This window comes from Gastrolobium bilobum, unplaced genomic scaffold, assembly GCF_033153095.1.
Source record: "Gastrolobium bilobum isolate Gb01-03AN ecotype WA unplaced genomic scaffold, APGP_CSIRO_Gbil_v1 utg79669, whole genome shotgun sequence".
In the NCBI taxonomy this organism is placed as follows: Eukaryota; Viridiplantae; Streptophyta; class Magnoliopsida; order Fabales; family Fabaceae; genus Gastrolobium; species Gastrolobium bilobum.
This window is the reverse complement of record NW_026895079.1, coordinates 26228-41983: the sequence shown is the minus strand read 5'-3', so window position 1 is coordinate 41983 and position 15756 is coordinate 26228. Positions and strand designations below refer to the sequence as shown.

The 15756-nt window shown below is 34.8% G+C and overlaps 1 protein-coding gene and 1 long non-coding RNA gene across 2 annotated transcripts; both read left to right on the top strand.

Annotated features, from left to right (window-relative positions):
• Positions 1-506: 506 nt before the first annotated feature.
• On the top strand, positions 507-10549 carry LOC133300024 (uncharacterized). The gene is made up of 4 exons (XR_009750052.1): positions 507-769; positions 2512-2655; positions 8725-8795; positions 10360-10549. It is a non-coding gene; the product is annotated as an uncharacterized LOC133300024 (long non-coding RNA).
• Positions 5990-7183, top strand: LOC133299197 (3'-5' exonuclease-like). The gene has a single exon (XM_061498933.1). It carries the CDS (start codon positions 6070-6072, stop codon positions 6769-6771), a length of 702 nt encoding a protein of 233 aa, XP_061354917.1. The 5' UTR covers positions 5990-6069; the 3' UTR covers positions 6772-7183.
• Positions 10550-15756: the final 5207 nt, after the last annotated feature.

Below are 15756 nucleotides of genomic sequence, written 5' to 3'. Positions count from 1 at the left end.
TTCAGAAATTGTACGAACCAAAGGGTAATAATCATACAAATGAAAGGATAAAGTCGTCTATTCTTTGGTGGGTCACTTTTAACTTTGACTGGCAACAAAAAATTCTATCTAATCTATAGCATTCCAATGATACCAACAGTACATAAAATTACACACACAAACTATTTTCCGGAAAAAAAATTATCTGGAAAAGTTTGATGGTTTTTATACCAAACATGGTATTGTTATTCTCCCTATGATGCTTTCCAAGGAAACTAAAAAAAAAAAGTCTGGTACCAAACACACCCTTATAATCTTCCACGATTCTTTCCTTTTTCCTGTAGGAAGCCAAATGTACTTGAAAGGAAAGCAAAAGGTGTTGATATATCTTTAACCAATAGAAAGTTAGTATTAATTGTTGATAAGTCAAAAAAAAAATTAATTTCCTTGATTACTTGTCTACATATAAGTCGGTCTTTGGAGATAGTTTGCTTCCCACGATCATTTGCTTCATTTTTTTTTCTCTTGAAGGCCAAACATGCATAAAAACAAAGGGCAAGCCTAGAACTTGGATTATTAGCCACTTTTTCTCTTGAATGTCTTCACGAAACTTCAAGCTTATGGCCTTGTAAACATATCCATAGGTGTAGTTGTTTGAGAGAAGCTTTTTACGTTGAGTTTTCTGCCTCCTTGTCATTTGAACGACTTGCTGCCCAAGGGAGTTTAATGGTGTTTCGTCCATTATTGAAGGTTAGAAAGTGTTGAGGAGGTGTGAAGGAGACTAAATAAGGTAAAATACCTAGACTATGATTATATGAACATGAATTGTCATGGTATTAGGGCTGAATATGGAGATCTTATATCATGATTATTTAATGAGTTTTATGTATGGTTTTGGTTGTTTGTTGATTATATGCTAAAATATGCATGTATAGGCTTGAAATGAACAAAAGGAATCAATTGTAGGAACAAAGAACCAATCGATCAAGGCATGAGAAAGTATGCAATCTAAGTGTTTGATAAAATTTCTAAATGAAACTAAGATTTACAAGTGATCAAATGAAGAATGGTTCACTTAGATTAAATCACTTTTGGACCAAACATTCAACACAAAACTTATAGCTTAGTATCTTAGGATCTTAACCATCCATTTTATTCCATCTGAGAGGTCTTCAAATGGTTGTTTTCCTCCTTGAAAAGCCAACGACATGCACTTGAAAAGGAAGCAAAAAGGGGCTGTTTTGTTAGTTTTAAAGTTGGAAGACAATCTCTAAGCCAATTGGAGTTTAGTGGTGGTAAGTTTCATGAATTTTAATGGCTGAAATATGACTTGGAAATATAGGTTTACATGTCTTTTCCTTAAGTTTTCTTGAAACCTATGTGATGTTATATGTTGGGGTTTTCTATAGATTATGTTGGTTGGTTCATTTTTGTTGAAATATCACAATGAAATGGATTAAAATCTAAAAATGGGATGGTCTATGACACCATATATGATTCATCCCTTATGTGTTTAATTATGTATATCAAGTGTTTGATGTATTGCCTAAGTGGAATCATGAAATTGGAATGATTTTATTAGGATTTAAGTGAAGAAAATGGTAACTAGTTTAGAAGAAAATTGATGAACTTTAAATGAAAAATTCAACCTAGCATGAATAAGATACATGGATATGAGTTTAATGATGTTATGTTAAGTTAAGAATATGTTTTTAGTGGTAAGATTATGGTTCATTGATTAGAAGTTGCATTAATGTATGAAATTTATGAAATTCCTTTTGTTATGTAAGCTTCGGCCATTGAGCTTTACATTAGGCTATGATATTATTTTAGAGTTTTTCATGAAAGATTAAGGTATGTTATGTGCTATGGTGATGAGAGAACAAATTTTAAATTAATTTGACATTTTATGGTGTTAAAAAAACATATGGATGTAAGGGTTTTAAGTACTTTCAGAATTTTACGTAGTAGTGAGCTCAGTTTTAGAAAAATCATATCTCAATCAATTCTTAACCAAATGGTGTGTGAGGTACCAAATTGAAACCTAGGATGTCTAGTTTCTTGTCCTAAAATATGAGAATTTTATGAGCTCACATTACAGTTTTCAACAGGGCATTGTTCGTTTCCATTTTAGTTTTACAACAAGCAACAATGAGTTTACGAAATTCATATCTCCTTCGTTACTTAACGAAATGGGACAATTATTGTGTCAAATTAAAGATTAAGATGTCTAGTATTTGTCATAAAAATTACACAATAAATTGGGCTGTAGATCATTCCATAATAAATAAATCGTCCGCGACCCTGTTCTAGTAACGTTGGATTTTCAGTTTACTACTTACGACGGACGTATCTTGGGCTGTACTTATCATAATAAGACTTATGATATATCGTTGGAAAGCTTGTGACATGTAGGTTATGATGGTTAAGTATAAGAATATTAGAAAAAATTTTGTTGGATGAGCATGAATTGGTGTTGTGTTTTAACTTGGTTTACAAGTGGATTGATGATCCTATGTGCGGTCATTGTAGGTTGCCTCCCACGGATGTGATCCTTGAAGATTGAGCTTGGTGGATTGTCTTTGGTCCTTGACCAAAAGGATTTGGGCATTTCTGAGTGGACGAAGTTACGGTAAAACTTGCATTGGAGCTACCTAGCTTGGGAGCTTCAATAAGGTAATCCTTTGGTACTGGGGTTAATCCCCGTTTGTGCTCCACCATGTCCCTTGGGAGTAGTGGTTGGAGGTGTATGTTGATAATGTGTTATAACATGCTCATTGATATATGTATGTATATTGGGTATATAGGATGTATCGTGTCTCTGGCCAGTAGATAGTTGCCTTCAGGCGTTATTGACTTCCACTGGATAGGTCTCCATGAGGGAGTTCCAATTGACTTGGGGTCATGGAGTTGTTATCCGTTGAGGAGCACTCAAATTTGAGATCCTATGAAACATTAGCGAAAGGAAAATTTATAAGGAAAAAAAGGGAAATCAATCGTTTAATGTATTATTTAACATCATATAGGAGAATCTTAATCATTGTGATGATTTTGTAACTTTCTATCCCATTTTTTCTCTCTCATCCCTTGTCACTATTGGTTTACCATTGTATAATTACGTACCGTACGGAGGACAAAATTAATATAATAAGACTGGATAGAATAAAAGGACCAGATAAGAGTATGATAAAGTATAGTACTGATAAATTCATATCATTTATGTGTTTGATGTGCACTAGATAAGCTGTCGGACAAGATAATGTTATCATATCCGGTATTTGAGATGAACTATATTCATGATATAATATAAATAGATAAAAATACAATTTAAAATCAATTTTAAAATTATTTTTTTATTTTTTTTACACATTAGTTCTTATTTTAAATTATAAAAAAATTAATTTAAAAGTCATAATTTTAAATTAAATATATTAAAATACATAAAATAAAAAATATAACCTCACCAAAGAATTAAATTATTTAAAATTAAGTTTTAAATTGATTGTCAAGAATGGTGGCCACTTAGCAAGCAACTAGTAGCTGGTAGCAGTGGGTGGTTTTGGTGCGGTGGATGGCTAGTTGAAGTGCCAGTGGTGGTGACAATGGATGATGGTGACGAGGCCAACAACGACCGGTGATAATTGTGGTAGTTGACTAATGGCAACAGTGGCGATGGGAATGATGGTTGGTGCCTTGTGATTAGGGCTGGCGGTGGCCTGAGGTTGTGCCTGGCTGGTGATAGTGATCAAAGTGGTGGTTGTTGTAGCATCCCAAGGGCTGACAAGGGTGAGAGTGATCGTCAGTGCAAAAGAGGCACAAATAATGAGCGACTCATGCTAAATCTTGCAACTGGGGATACATGAATGAATCGAATCAACACCCGAAAGAGAGGGATTCCAAAGACTGTGCAGGTATGTGACTCTAGAGATGGGGATAATTTATAAGAATTACTTGGTACTACTATACTAACTTGGAGTAATTCTGGGATGGGTTACCTCCTGGGAAGTTTTCCCACGAAGTGTGTGAGTGATGACAAAGTTCATTGAAAAGTCTTGTGTTAGTTTGTGGGGATAGTCATTGATTTTGCAAGTGACCAAGAGCTACAAGTGGTATCAAAGCAAGGCTTCTCTCCCAGTACAGTATAGTTCGAGGATGAACTAGGGGAAAGCTGGTGGGTATGTAACATCCCAAGGGCTGGGGGTACATGAATGAATCAAATCAACAACTAAAAGAAAGGGATTCTAGAAACTGTGCAAGTATAAGACTATATAGTTGGGGATAACTTATAAGAATTAATTGGAACTACCTATACTAACAAGATGCATCTACTTTTCGGTAGCCCGAAACTGAAGAACTCCATATTTAAGCGTGTTTAACTTGGAGCAATTCTGAGATAGGTGACTTCCTACGAAGTGTATGAGTAAGGGCAAAGAACGCTAAAAATTTTCGTGTTAATTTGTGTGGACAATCATTGATCTTGCAAGTGGCCGGGTGTTACAGTGGTGATGGCGGCTCTCGGTAGCAATTGTGGTGGATGATTTATGGCAACGACGACGATGGCTAGTATTGGTGATGTTTAGTACCTGGTATCTGGTGGTTAGTGGTGGTGGCGGTGCTGTTAGTGACCAATGGCAATTGTGGGGCTAATTATTGGTGGTGGCGGGGACTAGTGGTGGTTAGAGTATGGTAGCCAATGACAATGGTGGCGGCAGTAGTGAGTGGTAGAGGTGGCCGATGGCCGATGACGGTGGTAATTAATCAATGGCAAAGACTTACCCTCACGTGCTCAATAAAATTCGTAGAAAAAATATATGGCTATATTTGAAATGAATGTGATGTGACTTATGTTGTCCTATCATGTCCATTCATATCCTACATCCCCTTGGGACAGCTTATCATGCTGCTGATAGGATAAAATGGGGGGAGTGAATCATCTCATGTTAAATGAAACATGACATGGTCATGTAGAGGAATCATAATCATACAAAAGTGGATAAATGATGATAAGAGAAGAAAAAGAAAAAATATTGAAATAAATAGCTACAAAATCATCCCTGTGGATTTATCTTTGTATTATTGTGATTTCTCCATATGACCTTGTCATGTTTTATTTAACATAAGAGTATTTATTTTCTAAAATGGGCCAACAGAATAAGCTTGTTATGAGCCCGTTTGTTTGGGCTTATAGAAAAAGTAATTTTATTTCTTCCAGAATTTAGAAGTGCTTTTTATAAAAGTTAAAACTATTTATATTTTATAAAAATATTTAATTTTTGAAAATAATATTTTTCTTTTGACTTTTGCTTTTTTTAGAAGTTAAAATTTTTAGCTTCTAAGAAAGTAGATTTTTGACTTTTTTGTGAATTCTGTTTTTTTAAAAGTAGACATTCAAATGAATTTAAAGTGAGAAGTGCTTTTGTTTTCTTAAAATAAAACAGGTTACGTAGAGAGAAAAATTCATCCAAACGAACCCTATATCTTATTGGTTCACAGCATAATAAATAAGTGTGATATATAATAATTATCTAGTTTCACTAAAAATGACACAAAGTTGTGTCATTTAAAATGGAAAATAATTTTTTCATAATTTATTTGGGTTAAAAGTTTGTCCTTTTAAAATATGTAACTTATGTCCTTTTAATAATTTATAATTATATATTAAAGATAATACATAATTATAATATTAAAGCTGTCCTTTTTTTTCTCTTCAAACACATTTTGCTGAAATGAAAAATAAAAAAATATTTTTAATATTATAATTATATACTATTTTTAATATATAATTATAAATTATTAAAAGAATATAAGTTACGATCTTTAAAATCACAAACCATTCCCTTAATAATTTGTCGTATCTTTTCCTTTTTATAATGTGCAGCAAACGAAACCTGCTTTCATCCGCGAGGAGACACAAAAGAAAAAGGACTCTAACTTCTAAAAACTACTTTCTCATTATTTAAAAAAAAAATTAATAATAAAGAAGTGAAAATCCCAAAACAGAATCCGAAAAGCTTAGGTCAAAATCTTCACCCTCTCAGATAATTCCACTACTTTCCCTTCCCTCTCTTCACTCTTTTCCCCCAATCCACAATGTCCATATTTGTGGTACCCCAAAACCACAACTCCAACAACACCACCACCGCCATGATCAGCGTCGTGGACCACTACCTCCCCTACGACACCCATAACCTCTACGACGTAACCTTCAATTCCGAAACCATCCACACTCTCCTCACCTCCGACCCCTCCATGGTCGATTCCTGGATCTCCGACATACTCCGCCTCTACCGCCAACACATCATCGTGGGCCTCGACGTCGAATGGAGGCCCAATACACAGCGCAACATGGATAACCCAGTAGCCACACTCCAACTCTGTGTGGGTCGCCGCTGCTTGATCTTCCAGATCATCCACGCGCCCTCCATCCCAAACTCGCTGATGTCGTTTCTTCGCAACACCAATCACACCTTCATGGGTGTTGGGATCCACGAAGACGTGGAGAAGCTTCTGGTAGACTACAACCTTGGAGTGACCAACATGGTTGACCTTCGGACCCTCGCTGCTGACGTGTATGGTGACCCTGAGATGAGAAGGACTGGGCTCAAAACGTTGGCTCGGCGCGTTCTTGAGACAGAGGTTGAAAAGCCTGAGAGGATAAGGAGGGGAAGATGGGACAACATGTGGCTAACTGCAGAGCAGGTTCAGTATGCTTGTGTTGATGCCTTTCTCTCCTTTGAGATTGGACGCATTTTGCGTCCTAATGGGGTTACCTTCTCTTATTATACTCACTGATCTAAGTTTGGTTTCGTAGTTTGTCTCAATTTCATGTGTGGTTTCGTAGTTTGCTTAATTTCATGTTTTAGAATTTGGGGACCTGAGGGTCTTTATGTTTAATGTAAATCTGATGATGATGATAATTGTTCTGCTGCGAGTGAGTTGGGGTCATTACTCTTTAATGTGTGGATTTGTGTAAATGATAGCCCCGGAATAGAAATGGATAATGAATGCTGTTTACGTTTTTTTTTATAAAAGGAACAAAATGATTCCAACTCTTTAATTTCAATGGTAATTTTGGGGGAAGAGTATGTATAATCTGGACCACACTTTCTAATTAATGAAATTATGTCAATTCACTTTGACTTACATGCTGAGTAGGTTATTGTTGTTGCGGCCTAATGACCCTTATAATGCAAAGATCAAGACATATCACGGGTTTTTGTTTTTTTTTTTGGCAAATTATTTATTAAGATATTGTGTTAGTTTTAGATGCGCGTGTTCTTCTTCCTGCTCGATTTATGTAAAATTCAGTACAACTCAAGAAGTATATTTTGGCAATTTTTATGTGTATCTTATAAAGTGCGGGACTTGGTACTAGAGCCGGCAAAACGGGCTCAGCTCGGCGGGCCAATCCGTCCAACCCGTCAAATGGGGTAGGGCGGGATGAGTTTTTCAACTCATTTCAAAAGCGGGGCGGGCGGGCTTATTTTTTGGTGAGTTGACGGCGGACATAGACGAGTCGAGGCGGGTAAGTATAAAATAGGTTCGGGCTGGCGGGCCAACCCGCCAAACAGGGCGGGGCGGACTGGGCTGAATTTTTCAGCCCACTTTCAAAAGAGGAACGAGACGGACTAGCTCATTTTTTGACGGGTTGATGGCAGGGTGAGACGGGGCAGGGGCGAGACGGGACGGGCCGCCCACTTTGCCACCTAGGTATGACACATTGATAGGTATGTTATGATTTTTTTTCATAAGTTGCATATGCATAGTTTGAACGTGTACACTCACCATGTATATATTTTACTCTTATTTTATTAGTAAATAATTTTTCAAAACAATTAAACCGGTAACATTTTTTTTAATTTTGCATCATAAGGTCAAAAAGCCTGTTGTTGTATATTAAATCATGAATAATGCTAGCAGTCCACAGTGGCATATAAGATATAACACTGCTGTCGCGCTCTGGTGATTGGTGAAGCAGCGATATAAAATTCATACGGAGCTTTTGAAAACTCAAGAGAGTGCTTCCGATTTGCAAATAATAAAGGATGGTAACTTCACAAAATGTGATTCCCTTTTTTATTTGTAAAATAATTGAATCGACAAAAAGTAACTAAATGACAGCACTAAGTCACTAACTTCTTAATTTGTTTGCATCTTCGCTCCCTCTCTCTAATTTCGTTCCAACCTCACAACTTTTTCTTTTAATTATTTTTCTTTACCTTTACCCGAGTGGCTTTTATTTTCGGGGAAGAAAATGATAATTTAGTAGGTTCTTTGACCAGTTTTGGACTTTTTCCTTTTAAATGTACGAATTTAGTATTTGGACGAGAGATATTATCATTTGGGGTTTTTAAGTGCTGCAGGGGGATCCAGCGTATGTAGATGACGCTTCCGGATACCTGCGGCACTCATGAATTTTTTTTTTATTTTTTGAACTCAGTGCCGCCCCATCCCCATCAGCACTAATTCTCTCTTCTTTTATTACTTAAGTGTCCATCCCCCAACGACACTCATTTAAATGTTTTATATTTTTATTTTGAGTGTTGCCCCCTCCCTCGGGGAAAACTCGGACGACATGCCAAGTGGCACAACCCCAACCGTCTGAGCACATTATCCTATTTTTTACTTCCATGTTCTCTCACTTTCATTGTTATAGTCAAATTTTAGATCTGTGAACATTCTTCTATCTTCCTTTTTTTCCATTTGCATCATTCTCTTCTCCCTTGTTTTTTTTTTCATTTGCAGAGCATACGATTGGTTGCAGCAAAGTGAAGCAAGCACTGGAGCTCTTCCAAAGCAAAAAAACTCTAAGGCAAGTAAGTTAACATCATTTTCATTTTATTAATTAATTAAAATCATTTAACTTTTTTTTTTACTTATTTTATATATTTGACGTAATATTTAGAACACGCTAGTTTTTTTTATTTTTGATAATCTAATACACTAGCTTTTTTACTAACACAAGCATGTGCAATTAATTATATTTATATAGTCGTCATAATAATTAGTCATTGGAAAGTAGTGTTTAATATTTTAGTAATATGATTTAAAATAATTAATTTGTAAATATTTAGGGTTTCTTTTAACTAGAAATAGTTGTTATAATTTTTGAAATTAATTATTTTGTATTATCCTAATAACATAGGCATGTATAATAAATAATATATAGAGATTTTAAATAATAATTAATTTTTTATGTTCATGTGTAATTAATTATATTAACATATTTGACATAATAATTAGTCATTGATGAGTAGTGTTTAGTATTTTAATAATGTAATTTAGAATAATTAAATTGTTTTTAATATTTAGGGTTTGTTTTAATTCGTTATAGTTGTATTAATTTTAAATTAATTTTTTTGTGATATCCTAATATAGGCATGTATAATTAATAGAGATTTTACATAATAAAATATATTTTTATGTTCATGTGTAATTAATTATATTTAGATATTTGACACAATAAAATATATTGTGATATCCTAACATAGGCATGTATATTGCTTAGTATTTTAATAATTTTATTTAGAATAAATTATTTAGTTTATCCCATTTCTAATTTTCATAAAACATCTTATTGCTTAATATTTTACTATTTTCTTTCTAGATATAGGGTCAATTTATGCAATCATATATTACAATGGTAGAATACATGAAGGTGCTATAGGATGGACATTTGAGGGGCAAACCAAAGGAATACAAATACAATGCGGGTTGAGATTGCATGATTTAAAAACAAAGATTGCGGAGAAATTGAAGCTATGTCCCAATCAATCGGTGTCTCGATTAACCGACTGATATCGTACAATAGAAAAATTTGTTGTGCTAGAAATTGCTCACGATGATGATATTGATATGATATTCAATCTATTTCTACAACAGTCTCTTCAACAACAGTATGCAATGACGATGCTTGAGTTGTATGCCGACATTGCTTGTGCAGGCAGTTCTTCGTTGCTGGTTGAGTCATTGGATCTAAATTTGTCACATTCTGATGCTCCATCACTTCACTGGCAAAATACAGTTTTGCAAGAGGAAGACGGTGCAGCTAGGGGTGTAAATGGGCCAGGCTGGCCCAGCCCCGCCTACGACCCGGCCCACATTGAGCCCAGTCCAGGTCCGGCCTTTCAGAAAAGTAGAGTATGTTTAGGCTTATAAAAAAGCTTTTTTAACAAATAGGTCATAGGCCAATTTTGTCAAGCCCGGGCTACAACCTTGTAGGTTGGCCTATTTAATTTATTAAAATAAAATAATAAAAATATTTATTTTATGTGGCAAAGACGCAAAGTACCAAATACCAATATCTCTTACTTTTTGTGCTATTTTATTTTATGAAAGGAAAACTTGTCTAATGTCTCCAAATTTTACATGTTGTTGCAGCTTAATACCAAGGAGTAATGGGTACCTTGCTGGATTATGATGTTACTAATGAAGATCTTTCAATAATACTCTTATTTCCCTTGTCTTGATGGTGGTTTAAAGATTTTTAGATATATGACATTCTCTTGTAGACTTTATTTCAACTTTCAGTAATTGTATTTTTCTTATTTTCTCCATTTCTTTGACTCTATTCCTCTATGATATACATTCTAGAGCTGGGGTATTATGTTGACTCTTTCTTGTTTGTCATTTTTTTCTTATGAGAAGTACTAGTGCATGCATGAATGGAACTTCTTTGCTCTATACAATTATTTTTTTTGCTTAGTATCTACAGTGGGAGGCCTACAAGGCCTATAGGCCATGTCAGACTTTCTTATTTTAAAAAATGGGTCGGGCTTAGCCTACAAATAAAGCCTTTAATAGGCCAGTAGGCCAGATATGCTGAATTTTTTTGACATAGGCTTGGGCCAAAAAGGCCAAAGCCCAGCCCATTTATACCCCTAGGTGCAGCTTATGTGGATGTCAATTTGGGTGCCTCTGATGATAAATATGAAGAAGTTCCTCCTGAGGGTAGTGACTCTGATGAATAAGTTCCTCTTGAGGGTAGTGACTCTGATTGTGATGTGGACACCAATAATGTCGAAAATGTCGTCCCGATTGGTTAGTTAATTAACCTTCGGATTATTGTATTTTACATGTTATTTTCATGTGTTACTTGAATATGATAGAGTGTTAGTATGTGTAGGTCAAACTAATACTCCATTCTGGAATGCGAGTCCGCACTATGCTTATATTAATTGGGAACACCCAGATCAAGAACCAATTATTGATGGAGGGAATGATGGTTCTTGGCAAATGGGGGATGAATTATATGTTAATCAAGAATTTGAAAGTAAGGAATCGGTACAGAAGACAATCAAATGTTATTGTATGAAGAATCATCACACTGCTGCAGTGGAGGAAAGCAAAAATAATAAGCTTCTCGTAAAATATGTTAATCATGCTGAAGGGTGTCCTTGGAGGGTGTGAGCAATGTTACCTAGATGGAGAGATCGGTGGATTGTTACTAGATGGGGAAGCAAACACACTTGAGTGAACCCTTATCTTTCGCAGGATCACAAACAACTCGATTCTGACTTCATTTGTTCATGTATTCTAGGTATGACTATGAAAAATATATGTTTATCTAAGAAAAATGACGATGGTATAATGTACTTGTACTTAACGGATGTATTCCACCATTTTTTTTTATCATGCATGGTTCAGGTGGATCCGTCAATTAGCATTGAATTTATTCAGGAGAGAATTTCTAGACTTAATGGTTACAAAGAGTCCTTTCGAAAAGCCTGGACGACCAAACAAACAGCCATAGTTAAGTTGTTTGGTGATTGGGAAGATTCATACGCCTATCTGATAAGATGGTTAAAGTACATGTTGTCGTTTGCTTGAGGTTCATTTTACAGGATTGATTGACTTTCGTACATTATGGACGGTGAGCTAGATGATTCTCGTGATATGTTTCATCGTGTTTTTTGGGCATTCAAACAATGCAATGATGCCTTCAAATCTTGTAAACCTGTGATACAAATTGATGGCACTCATCAGTATGGAAAATATAAGGGGACGATGTTGATTGCAACCACACAAGATGGTAATAGTCAGGTGTTTCCGCTTGCTTTTGCTATTGTAGAATCTGAGACACTTAGTGATTGGTCATGGTTTCTACGAAAGCTACGTTGTCATGTGACTGATATGCAAGGTATATGCCATATATCAGACCGTCACATAAGCATAAAACAAGCAGTAGCAAACAATCTTGATCTTTGGGGGCCTCCACATGCCTATCACGTGTATTGTATCAGACACATTGCTAGCAATTTCAACCATAAATTCCATAATGTTCAATTGAAGGAGGACTTACTGAATTTAGGTATGATTACAGGACTTATTCTATAATGTATGTCATGGTAGAACTTAAATTTGTTTTTATTTTTGTGTAGGGTGCATAGCTTCCAGGAAACATTTTGTTCAATTATTGATGAAATTCTGGGATCAAAAACCAGAGATTGCTGCTTCGATTGATGGTATCTCAAAGGAGAAACGGGCTCTTGCATATGACGAAAAAGGTAGATGATATTGGCATATGACTACTAATTTGTCAGAGGAGGCTGCGAACAAAGTGCTAAAGGGTATCCGAAGTATGCCGAGTTCTCTATTGTGAAATTCACCTACAGCAGGTGTGTATAATACTTTGTTACGATAGCATGTCATGCTCGTCAGGAAATAGCTGTTGGCAACTGATATTGTAAGGTTCTTTTTGAGGAGATGCAAAATAACCAAGAGGGTGCATCTACACACATTGTGCGCAGTTATGACCCTAATGGCCACATGTTTGAGGTTGAAGAGGCTTTTAATTATTTTACATAGAGAGATGGTCGTGTTGTTTCAATTGATTTGACCACACCTGATTGTCAATATGGAAGGTTTACTGTGTTCCACTATCCATGCTCTCATGTTATTGCAGCGTGTAGGTTCCGAAAGATCGATTTTTATAAATATGTGGACTCGGTGTACTCTCTTCAGAACATTGTCAATGCATATTCTGTTGAATGGTACCCGATTGGGGATGAAGATGTTATACCACCGTTTGAAGGTTGCATTTTATGTCCTAACCATGCATTAGTGCGTCCGAAAGGTAGACCAAGATCAACATGTATAAGGAATGAAATGGATGAGCGAGAGTCGCAAAGACGCAATGTTAAATGTGGCATTTGTAGGCAAGTTGGTCACACAAGGCGTACATGTCCTACACGGGAGTCATCGTCCAACCAGTGAAATAGATTATTTATTTTTCCTTTATTTGCAACGTTTTCCTTGTAGGGTTAAGCACTTTTTCTAAGAATTATTAATGTTGTTAACAATCATGGGTTCTATGCCAGAGTTACTATTAATTGTTTTTTTAATTTTTGGTTGAATCTATTAATTATTTTTAACAGTTGAAAAGCTAAAATGGTATGTTTGTTCTTTTAAATACGATAGGTACATGGCTGAAAGGAAACCCCTGTATGCGCTGGAAAACATGGAAGCTTTTGTATATTAAAGGACCAACACCAACCGTAAACAAATGGAACCTTTTATTAGACGCTAGCAAAAGAGCTTTCTTGTATAGAGTAGTTTATTTAACTGAATACTTACTTATCTTAATAAAAAAGAACCCCTTGATTAACTAATAATTGCTTGTAATTCAACATAGTAACCAAACGAATATGTCTTAATATATATTTAGTTTTTCAAAAAGATTATGATAATTGAATATCTTGGCAAAGCATTACTTCACAAAATTTTTGTGTAAGGATTTTTTTGAGAGAGGGATGAATGTCAATCAAGCAACAAGTGAGTTATAAAAAAATTACACTTCAATCTCTTTAAAAATAAATAAACAAATAAAACTTTTTGCGTTGTCAATTTTCCAAATTAAAATCATGACTCGAAAACTAAGTGATCAGTAGAAATTCTATTCATACTTGGCAATGCCAAATGATCTTTGAAGGCAGATCAAAGTTCCTGTCTTTGTACAAATAATTGGTCATCTTTGAATATATCGTGCCTTAGTGGATAATGATGGGGGTAATAGGATTGAATTGAGCATATTCCATCAATGATTTTTACGATATCTGTCCTTGAGTTGTATATATTTAAAATGTACATTAATACATAATCAGGATATTGACAATAATCTTGTGCCTAAGTTTTTTCTATTTGGGCAGCTGATAAATGTTTCGAGAACTAAATGAATATTATTAGCATTGATCATACTCAGAATCGAACATCTGCAGCCTCTGGAATCTTGGGGCACTTCAATCCATCGATCCCACAAAGGATTTAAGGGACCGATTGTTTTGTCAAACAAAGAAAATGTATCTTTTGTTAGAAAATATATGAAAGATAACATGTGGGTGCAACATCGAAATAGGAATGCTCTTGATTAAGGAGCATTTTACATTTATATTGGATATATAATTTTTTTAGATACCAACAAGTATTAAAACTTCAAAGCCTTAATGGATCTTATTATTCCAGTTTTGGATTTGAATCTATTATCATTTAGACAGGTCAAATCCTGAAGTCTAGTTGGAATGAAACTAACAACTCTTGTGTTCTTCAATTAGATATCTTAGACTTGAATTCATAAAAAATGCAAACAGGTGAAAATGCATCGATAGAAGATTTATCTCAGAATTTGAATGAGGTGTTGGAATAACTTTCAAAATGATACAAACAAAATCCAGTAGTGAAATAAATACCAAAATCCAGTAGTGAAATAAAAATAAGCAGCCGCAAGGCCAACAAGGAGCAACTGCGCCACCTAGCAGTTCAGGCTGCAGGTTCTCTGCAAAGGGAAAGTACTTCAAATCAGATTTGGAGAATCGAAGTGTCATCTCAAATGGTAGTTTCAAAATTTTGATTGAAATTTTCCGAAATCCACAATTGCTTTAATATGTACATGCAAATCGCAAAAGATAATATATGTAATAATAATATAAAGCTTTCTCTTTAACTGATGATTACTTGTCCTGTGTTATTTTTTTTACATGTTTCTCGGTGTGCATTAAACACAACCTAGATTTAAGGGGTAAGCATAGAGAATACTTGTTGGCTATTTAGGAAAATCCTTTGCGAATATATATTAAGATTTTATGATAGATAAGATAACATTATACAAAATCCCAGCTACTAGAACAATTTGTCTATAGTGTAAAGTCAAACCAAATTGCCACTGCCAAAAGCCAAACCAAACAATTTGTCTATTCGCATATATAGTCAAACCAAAAGCCATTTTTTAACATACCAGTAAAAGAAAAGGAAAACTATACCTGTTTATTGAAATAAACTGAGCCAATGCTTTTGAAATGACATAGACCTCGTCCGAAGCATGTGGAAAGTATCTATACCAAACAAGCATGAATACCAATGTCAACAAAGAAAGACCAGGAAGAGAGAGGGAGAGAGAAACAATTTCTGGATCTAGCACCATGATTTAGACAAAGTAATTTTATATTTAGAAAAACAAAACAAAAAACAATCCAATTTATACTGGCGAAATGTGTAAGAACCTGCACCGTTAAATTAAGAATTTAAATAATTAATTATGAATTTAGAAAATACTTCCATAATTGAGCTTGAATAATTATGAGAGGACTTGACTAATTATTATAAGGTCTTAATAACGCTGAAAGTCGTTTTTCTGACATAAAATGTAGATACCGGTTCTGCTTCACAGTATAAGTGCGTACAATGAAATATCCTAAAAAATTATAATAAGTGTATGAATATTCCTAGAATAATATTTAGGATTGGTATAGCAAGTTTGGAGTCGAAATAATGAGAACTGACGTC